This window comes from Nelumbo nucifera, chromosome 5, assembly GCF_055504915.1.
Source record: "Nelumbo nucifera cultivar China Antique chromosome 5, China Antique-T2T, whole genome shotgun sequence".
In the NCBI taxonomy this organism is placed as follows: Eukaryota; Viridiplantae; Streptophyta; class Magnoliopsida; order Proteales; family Nelumbonaceae; genus Nelumbo; species Nelumbo nucifera.
In genome coordinates this window covers 54,177,609-54,187,985 of record NC_142653.1, presented here as the reverse complement: position 1 = coordinate 54,187,985, position 10,377 = coordinate 54,177,609, and the positions used below count along the sequence as shown (strand labels likewise).

Sequence of the window (10,377 nt, the reverse complement as noted above, 5' to 3'; positions counted from 1 at the left end):
TATCCAACTAATCATGTTTACCCGAAAAAATTATTTACCCAAAAACGAACGAGACCTTAATTTTCTAGTTTTCAATTCTTTTGTTGTTTGATTGTTTGAACAGAAGAGTGATAACTACGTAGATTGTATCCAGGGATGGCACATTGGTTGAATTACTCGTGGCCGGGACTGTCTTTGCCATTACGGTTCTGGATATTCAAGTCCTCAATGTCAACGCTCTATCAATGTTACGTAATGTAACTTAATTAATGATGAAGTACTCCCATAAAACGACTAAAACACAACTTGCATTTAAACAAATTCAAGGAACGCGTCCACTACTTCCATGAAAAGCCTATAAATAATGATTCTTGAGGTGATCAATAAGACAGTTTTTCTGATAATTGGAAGCTTTAACTTTTGCTGAAAGCTCAGCATAAGCTTCCTGCAGATACCTCTGCAACATTCTATTACATATTTCTAGTTTTTGGTTCTTACCGCTAAGTTTCTCATGGCTGCTGCAAACCACCGTGCACCCCTAAAGCCCCCCAAAGACGGAGATCTAATTACAGTTCTTAGCATAGATGGAGGTGGTATAAGAGGAATCATCCCTGCTGTTATTCTCAAGTTCTTGGAAGAGAGATTACAGGTACATAAAACACACATATAGTTATTAAGGGTTGTTTTTTGAATGGTTTTGATCCTTTTTTTATTTATTTTTATTAAAATGGGCAGATCATTCGGTTCAAACTGTCAAACCGTTTGACCCGGAAACTGGACCCCTAACTGATTCGTTCTCCGAATCGATTTTGAAAACTTTGGTAATAAAATTATATTGTTTTCTCTCCAATTGGTGCAGGAAGTAGATGGAAAAGATGCGAGAATCGCAGACTATTTTGACGTGATTGCTGGAACAAGCACAGGTGGTCTGATTAGTGCAATGTTAACGGCACCAGATAAAGAGAAACGCCCTAAACTCCCTGCTAAAGAAATCAAGGACTTCTACTTGAAAAATAGCCCCAAAATCTTCCCACAATTCTGGTATTATTATTATTATTATTATTATTATTATTATTATTATTATTATTCTAATGTCTATTGTCTTATGCAACATACAAGGCCCTTTAGTTTTGTAAAGTATATCAGAGCAATGTTTGGCCCTATGTACGATGGCAAGTATCTCCACCGAATTATTGAGGATAATCTTGGAGAAATAATGCTGGGGCAGACATTGACGAATGTGGTTATTCCAACTTTTGATATCAAAATCCTCCAACCAACCATTTTCACTAGCTTTCAGGTTATTTCTCTCTCTCTCTCTATATATATATGCCAGTTGGGCCACGTGGTATCAATTCCAAGTCAAACTATTTTTTAGTTACATATTATTAAATATATTTGTGGTTATTCCAACTTTTGATATCAAAATCCTCCAACCAACCATTTTCAATAGCTTTCAGGTTATTTCTCTCTCTACCAGTTGGGCCACGTGGTATCAATTCCAAGTCAAACTATTAAATGACGGATTATAACAGTGCGGGAATATTCTCTCTCTCTCCATCTTAATTAGCATTATTCCCGAGTTTTGTATTGTCTAATAAATTTAAAAACAAAAAATAGGGAGATGGAGTTAGTTTTTTATTAAGCTAAAATTTAAAAACATTCTTTTATTTTAATTAATAAAATAACTTTTCCTACGTTTGTTAACTAGTTTCATTGTTTTTTGTCATTGTTTTCAAAACCGGATAAGACCGGATGGTCGAACTAGAAAAACCGGGTACCGGTCACCCTTTTTCCCCCAAATTCATTTTTTTCCCCAAAACCGTTGATTTTGGTCAGTAAACCATTGAACCGGCCGGTTAATTGTTCGAATGATTTTGACCATTTTCCAATTTTTTAATTTTTTTTAAATATTTTTATTTTTTGTCAGAAAGGGCCCTGTTCGGGTCGAACTATCGGACCATTCGAACCAATAACCAGACCCCTAACCAGTTTGATCTCTGATTCGTTTTTAAAAACCATGTTTTTGGTTATCTACATAACGTCACAATACACTCTCGGCGTTACACGTGACATGATGGAGGGTATTTTAGTAATATAATATCTGCAAGTATAATGACCAAAATGGCCCATTGTTTCTGCTTGAAACAAGGGTGCAGCTTGGACGGAATATTGGTTGGCCCATAACCAACACTAATATTAGACCTCCAGTTGGGTCCCAAGTTTACCGACTGGCTCAGGTCGGTTTCATTGGGCCTAGATGACTTAATCAAGTTTGAAAATTTTTTTTAATATGTTTTTGTAAGTACTATTTATTGAAACCCCATTTGGTGCATCTTTCTGTGTAGTCTTTTGGCTGTTTACAAGTTGGAAAGACCGGAAATTGATTTATTCCCATTAGGCACATGGAAGATTTCATCGCCAAAAGACAGGGTGCCGAAAAGATGCGGGAAGCTCTAAATGAAGCTTCCCGCATCTTCTGCGTTTTAATCTCACGCGGAAAGATCTGAAATGATGCACGAAAAGATGCTTATCTGCCAAACGGTCTTCAAGCAACCCAGATCTTATGTCAAAAACTCAATACATCTATAGACGGTTAAAACTACAAAAGGATCTCAAAAAAATTTGCCAAACGGACCCTAAGTTAATTGCCTAATTTAACTACAAGTGAAATGGATTGAAAATATGCACAAATGCCATCAATAAATGTATGTATGCATGATTTATGTATATGTGTATATATAACCAAAAAAAATTAATACAAATAAAAATGAATTACATGGTTGCATTGTACATGTTTGTGCTATTGTGCATGGGATAGCATTTAGGCTAATCATAAACATATAGTAAATGACTAATATATACTCCACGATGTATATCGTAAATATTTCTGATAAAAAACATGCAATATACAAATCGTCATAGGTGTATATCATATGAATTAAGCCAAACCTGATTTTTTCTGGTCCTGGCCCATCATAGAGCCCGAAAACTCAAACCCGGCCCATATAAAACCTTGGGCTGGGTCGTGTTGGAGTCAATTGGGCTGGCCCAAATTCCAGCTCTAATTTGAACCAATCAGATGTGCTGGAGATCACAGAGTGGATAAATATTAGTTGTTGAACACAAGTTTCATTCAGTAATAATCCAAATTCCAAATCATTATGAGAGGATTAATTAGGTAACATGAAATCTTGCATTGACGCAGCAACAATAGCAGTCGGATTTTCATTATGCTTGGTGTTTTCATTGTGCAGTTCCAGAGAGAGAATAAGTTAGAGGAAACCCCAAACTTGAATGTTAAACTCAAGGATATCTGTATTGCCACCTCCGCTGCACCAGTCTTTCTGCCTCCCCATCATTTCTCTGTCAATGACTCTGAACCTAACAAAGATTCCGAAAAGCAAGGGAAAACGGAATTTCACCTCGTCGATGGTGGTGTAGCTGCTAACAACCCAGTATGAATCTCCATGCATCCATCCTCTGAGATCTTAAATAGTGGTGTGTCTTGACTATAAAGAGTATAAACATCTAAACTGACTAACAATGGTGGCAATTAATTGTTTCAGGTTATGGTTACCTTGAGCGAGGTTGTCAAGAGATATCCACATATTTTGCGTCCTGTGGGTCAAAATAATAGAGGTTCTTCGGGTTCAAATGAGGAAACTGATCAGGATTCAGAACCAAGAGACAATGGGGGAGTTTTAGTTATTTCTCTGGGGACTGGGTCAGGAATGAGTGAGGCGAAATACAGTGCTGATAATCCATTTGAATGGGGAGGATTTTCTTGGTTATTCAAGCGTAAATCAATTCCACTAGTAGATGTATTTACTCAAGCCAGTGCAGACATGGTGGATGTCCAACTTGCAAACATTCTTGAAGCTCTTAATGTTGAATACAACTATCTCCGAATTCAGGTATACATTAATTCTTGTAGTCTTTTTGAATTACTCCACTTGATCTCTATTTTTTCTTCCATAATGAAAAACTGATAATGGTCGATCCTGAATCAAAACAAAACAGCCTAGGAGTGAGGAATTAGTGGGAGATTTATCTTCTGCTGACATCGCGACCCATAAAAACTTGATGGGACTTGTTAGGGTTGGCGAAAAGTTGCTGGGAGAAAAAGTCTCGAGGGTGAATTTGCTAACTGGTCAGCTGGAGGAAATAAGACAGTATACTAATGGCGAAGCACTTGAGAAGTATGAACTTGAAACCTATAATTGCTTCAGAAATCTACCACAATACATATATTACAGATTTGCTTATTGATGTTCTTTACACTTACAGGTTTGCAAAAGTACTTTTAGAAAACCGGAAAAAACGTGGAGAACGGGTTGATGGCTAAGGATACAGCCAGCCTTGGATTAATTTCACTGCACTACCAGCCAATAGATTGAGTAATCTTTGTGTATATTTTGTTGTTTCTTGTTTTCATTTCTCGTTTGTTTATGAATGTATTTGCATATCTCACCTATGAATTTAAGGAAATATCTTGATTCCTCAAATGAAGAATGTGGTGTTATGGTTCATGGCTTGGTCGGTCTTTTAGGAAGAATTTGTCTAATAATTACTTCTCTTTTATATTTATTTAATTGGTCTTCTTTAAAATATGGAAAGCTGCTAATTGGCTTTTGGCTTCTCAGGTTAGGGCCCGTTTGTATGGGCTCAAGCTTTGGTTCAAACTACTTTCACTAAGCTGCTGCTTTGGAGAAGTCACCCAGTTCAATGATAAGCCGCTCTTATCAAAAAAAAAAAAAAAAAAATCAATGACAAGCCACTTTAATTTTCTGCTCAAAGACAGCAGATCTGGGCTTAATGCCTGTTTTGGAAGAATTTCCCATAATGAATTTTGGCTTTGTGAGGTGGGCCCCACTTCTAGAGCCTATAAGAAATATTTGTTGAAAAGCCTAGAAACTCCTAGTAGTTTCTCTCAAGCAACTCTTTAATCCAATGAGTTTATGCTTTTTCACTTTTATTATTTGTGAAATATTAGATATATCCATCCGTGACTTCTACATTCTCCAAACCCTTGCAAACCTTTCTATTCGTTGTATTATAAGCTAAGGGCAAATAAGCTGGGCTAAGGCAATAATCAGACACTAGATGAAATGCCTTCTTTATACTCAAGCGTCGTAAATGAAGACAATATCTCAAATTATCCTTTGTCTTTCCCCCAATACTCAAAAGCATTCCTAATAAATTATCACATACATTTATTTTTCTCTATGTGCATCAATGTAGATTGTAATGTAACAACAAGCATTGCCAATATGGCAAGTCAAAGAGTATGTTTTTTTCTTCTTTGAATTCAATTTCTCATTGGAGGTATAATTCTTCTTTCCATTCTTCTCACCAACATTTTCATCATTTTGTTAGTAGTGTTTCTCTTCTTTCTCTTTCTTTTCCTCTCACCTACAATTTCATCATTTTGCCTACGGGTGCTTCTCTTCTTTTAATTTAATTTATCATTTGAGGTATCACTTCTTTCTGTTCCTCCCATTAACAACTTCATCCTTTTTCAAATATAGGTGCAATCCTCTACTCTTTATTCCTATCAAATGATGTTTTATCACTTCGAAACTTATGACGTTCATAAAAAATTTGATGATGCTCCATATAACAAAATTTGTGGTTATGCTTTAATTTTAATGAATAGGTATCTTCATTAGATGAAGGGGCATGACAATTTTCCTTTGATGCTCCATCCTTAGAAGTTTGCTTAGATAGGAAAATCATTGATAGTCCAAAGATCGAACAACTACAACAACTACACCTATTCAGAACATTTCATTCTTTAGTCCATCATACTTGTGTATGTCATGCTCCATGCAGAGTTCAAGCAATTCATTTGTTAAGGGTTGTAAGAATACATCAAATTCATTTCCTGGTGCATGTGGTCCAAGAATAAGCAATAGCATCATCATATAAGGTTGCTTCATGTATATGCATAGGGGAAAATTATGTATCATTATACAATAGGCCATGTGATACAAGTAGAAGTCATTATTCCAAATGGACTAAATCTATCAGTTGCCAACCTAATTTTAACATTATGTGTATCTATAGCAAATGGTGGATGAATACTGTCAAAGGTTTTCCATGTTGGAGAGCCAGCAAGATGCCTTAATACCCAATCCTTAATTCTCCCTTCATCATGCTATCCCATGAAAGATAAAGTTTTTGATGGTGTGAATAGTCTTTGTAGCCTTAGTATGAGGAGCAAGTGGCAATAAATTATACTATAAAATCTGTATATGTTAGAAGTTTCATTAATTTTACATGATAATAGTTTTAGGAAATGAAACCTATGCTTGGAACTAGATACAAAAACATATTGAAAGCATATTAACTGGATAATGTTACCTGTGTGTGTAGGATCTATAGGAAATGGAAATAGCTACTTCCTTAGCTATGTGCCTATATCATTTTCTGAATCTAGTTATTATTGGTTCTTGTTTCGACTAATCAACCTTTGAAAGGCGATACCCATGTGTCCACAATTCTATTTTTATATTTCAAGACATTGATATCATTCAACTTCACAAATAATATATTTTAATAGGCTGATGTTCTTTCAAAGGAACCTTTACTTTTAGTTATCAACATCGGATTTTTGCTCGATGTTGCTTGAACCCCAATTAACATCATACTCTGGATTAAATTTTTCCGATCTCTTCAAAACACCTAAAACCCAAAAGAAAACATGAATTTCACTCTGAGAACCCTCAAATCCATTGTTAAACCTACCCAATACCTATCCAATGGTCCCAATCAATTCTCACTTACACCTCAACCATTAGATCAGACACATCCACTAGACGTAGGACCTCCCAAAACACCTACCCATGAAATTTAAACTCAAGATTCCTTTATTTACCCCCTCATCAAACGAAGATTTCATTTCAACTAGGGGTGCAAGTCGGGCAGGTTGGGTTGGGTTATGGTCAACCCAGGCCCAACCCTAAAATTTGGGTTTAAGGCTCGAACTTGAGGTCAAGCCCGATTTTCCCAACTTGAGCCTAGCCCGCCCTATAATTTGAGACACTCAGGTTGGGATCGAGCTCGGGCCAAGCTTGAGTTGGTCAATGAACCCACTCTAAAATTATAAATATATAAATGTACTTATGCAAATATATATACAAATGTTATATATACAAATATGTATGTATACACACACATGTATAAATGTATATAATTGGGTCAGGCTCGCGCCAAGTTCGGGCTACCTAAGGGATAGGCCTGAGCTCGACCCAAAAGAAAAAAACCGACTTCTTGAGCCTGAGCCCAGCCCGAGGACCGAAAATCCAAGCCTAACCCATGTAAAATTCCGGGTTGGGCCGGTTCGGGCTCAGGTTGGGCCCGCCCAAGTTGCATCCTTAATTTCAACCTCTCTCGTTAGCTTAAACACTCAGAACCCAGATCCCCTTGATCTTAACACATTCAAACCGATCAAACCATACCATTAAACTCTGAATCTCAACCCCAAATTCCCCTATTTGCCCTTCCATCAAATCCAGATTCCATTCTACATCATCCTGTTGACCTAAATTCCTACAATCTTGACCCTCAAAGACTAATCAAACATCACCATCATATCTCGGACACCTCCAAGTACTCACCCATAAAATTTCAGCCCAAAATACCTTTGTTTACCCCTCCATCGCACCTAGATTCCATTTCAAGGCTCTAGATTGATTGGATTCCAGATCTGCTCGATCCAAGCCCAATTATCCCAATCTAACCTTATCAGTCATCTCAGACTACACAAAATCCCTACCCTGTGAAGTTTCACCCAAAACTACCTCTATTTGGCCCTCGATCACACAAAGATTCTATTTCGATGTTCTAGATTGACCGAATCAAGCCCTTACCAGATCTGCCCAATCCGAACCCAGTTGGCCCAATCCAACCTTGCCAATCAATTCAAAATGTCCGAAAACCCCACCCTTTGAAATTTCAGCTAGGAGTACCCTCATTTACCCTTTCATCTAAAAGATTTCATTTTGGCCAATCTCATAAGCCTGCACTTGCATGACCCCACTCCATGGTCAAATCCAATTCAACCCTCTATTTGTCGGTTGGACCTATTTTCTCAAAATTATCAAAATACCCCTTAAATTTCTAAAAAATACAAAACTACCCCTAACCCATTATAAAATAAAAACTAAGTTTTTAATTTAGTGGAATCGACTATTCACCTCCTCCCTCATTCGAATGCGGGCAGCATCTACGACAACCTTCTCCGACCCCATCTCTAGCCTTCCCTCTCCTCTCTTTCTCTTCCTACCTCTTATTTCTTCTTCTTCTTCTTCCCGTTTCCTCCTTTTTTTTTCTTTTTTTGGTCGCCGCTGCAATTCTTGGCTGTGGCAAACCACCTTCTCTAGGCCATTTCTCCTCACCCCTCCCAGCCATTCTCTCACTCTCTCTTCTTCTTCTTCTTCTCCACCATATTCTTCGTCTTCTTCTTTCTCTGCTTTCATTGGCCACCGTCGAAAGTGTGTGCATGCTTTCTATGTGACATATTTTTATGATGATGGTGATAGTAAATAATATGTTTCCAAAATTTTATATATTTTTTATATATATACTTGTAAGTGTGCACATGCTTGGTTCCTTTTTTATATATTTTTTAAACATTTTTTGAATCACATCAGGACTTGAAGGGTTGGAAGCCATCATCATCAACTTAAAATTCTTTTTGGTCAAACACATGATGATCGTTGATTCCCATGTGTTTGAGGGGGCATATTAAGGATATGGATTGAGTTTGTTATGTTACGATAGAGTATGAGATGAATTGAAATAAACTACATAGAGTCCTAGATAGAGTCTAAGAGTTGGAGTTTGAATATGTTTGGTCTGTTTTAGTCTATAAATATGATGTAATTACTATATTCAATTAATGCAATTTTTTATTAACCTTCTCTAAAATCTAACACAGATCGAGCATACTAGAACCAAACATTTAGATGATATGATTTGTAGTGACTTTTTTTTGTTATATTACATGTTTATTTATCTTTGAAGGAGCATATTTGTAGAGTGTATGTGTATTGTTTTTTTGGATGCATCCCATCAGGAGATTTACATTACTCCTTGCATTGGGATATGACAAATTAAGAACTAGTTATTTAGTAAAAAAAACGGAAAAACTAGACAACAAATTTTAAAGTTGCTGGTCTTTGTATAAAAATAAAGAGAAGTTGCCGATCTCAATCAAGAAATAGGAAGTATTGTTCACTAGAGCTGGTCTCTGTATGCTCCAATTCAAACTAGAAAACACTACATTCATTTGGACCAATTTGGAAGAAAAAAAAAAGATACTTGGAACCGGTCATGGTCATCGGTGATAATAGCCTACCAACAATGGTTGTCGGTGGGAGTACTCTGTAGTAAAAAAAAAAAAAAAAGAAAAAGAGAAACAAAGAACCCCAACATGAGAGAGAAATTTTTCAACAACCTTTTGTTCTTGGGATTTTGGGAGATTTACCTGTGTTTGGTCACTGAAATCAAGTCGTTGTGTCTATTCTTGCTGATGAGATTAATCCCCATTGGAGAGATGAAAGGCTGGATCCTGACAAGAAGAGAAAAGAGGGTTTGGGCCCTTCGTGAAGAGAAAAGAAACAGGAGAGTTTGGGCAGAAAAAGAGAAAGCAACAGAGTTTCCAGAGTCTTGTTTCGTCGGTGACTGTAGAGAGCCTTCGTATTGTCGCCAGCTAAATCACCGACTGTCAAGGAGAGCATTGCAACCGGTGGAAGGCGCTAGGGTTTCATACTTTCATTGTTGGAGAGGTAGGGGCTTTGAGCGAAAAAGAACAGAAAAATAGAAATAAGACTTGCGGTGGGGAGAATAGGGGGGAGTGGGGGGGGGGGCCGAGCTACTGGAATGGAGACTAACAGCGGTTAGGCTCCCCACTTGTGTATACTAATTCACATGGTTTTGGGATGCATGGCATCATTACATTTTGTGAGGACTTTGTGAGGTGCTAGGCGGTGAGAGCAGATCCGGACTCATAGTCAAGACCCTCTAAAATTTGTATTTTATTTAAATAGAAAATTCTAAGACCAAAGAAAATAAGGACAGAAAATCTACAAATGGCATAATTAATCAAACAATAACACAATTTTGCTAAACTGATGATATTTTAGAAATAAAATTTATACATTTCATTAAGAGAACAACACGACTAATCAATTCCACTTCTTTGGTAACAAGAATAACTAAAATAAACAGTTGCACCTACTCCCATGATTTCAACCTAAAATGGAATGGTGTAACCTAGAGGGGTGAGGCCAAATTATATACTAACTTTCTAAGCCCCAAAACCCAAAACTCTTGATCATTATTTTCAACTACACAATACATCATTCCACAAGTACAAATCAACAATCCACA

The 10,377-nt window shown here is 36.9% G+C and overlaps 1 protein-coding gene and 1 long non-coding RNA gene across 2 annotated transcripts; one reads left to right on the top strand and one right to left on the bottom strand.

Moving 5' to 3' along the window:
* The first annotated feature begins 391 nt into the window (after nt 1–391).
* LOC104596754 (patatin-like protein 2) lies at nt 392–9,398 on the top strand. Its single transcript, XM_010258034.3, has 6 exons — nt 392–628; nt 839–1,020; nt 1,099–1,279; nt 3,237–3,437; nt 3,549–3,896; nt 4,003–9,398. Exons 1-6 carry the CDS (start codon nt 491–493, stop codon nt 4,249–4,251), a joined length of 1,299 nt encoding a protein of 432 aa, XP_010256336.1. The 5' UTR covers nt 392–490; the 3' UTR covers nt 4,252–9,398.
* Nucleotides 8,436–9,842, bottom strand: LOC104596755 (uncharacterized). Its single transcript, XR_735091.3, has 2 exons — nt 9,473–9,842; nt 8,436–9,369 (listed from the first exon to the last, which is right to left on the bottom strand). It is a non-coding gene; the product is annotated as an uncharacterized LOC104596755 (long non-coding RNA).
* Nucleotides 9,843–10,377: the final 535 nt, after the last annotated feature.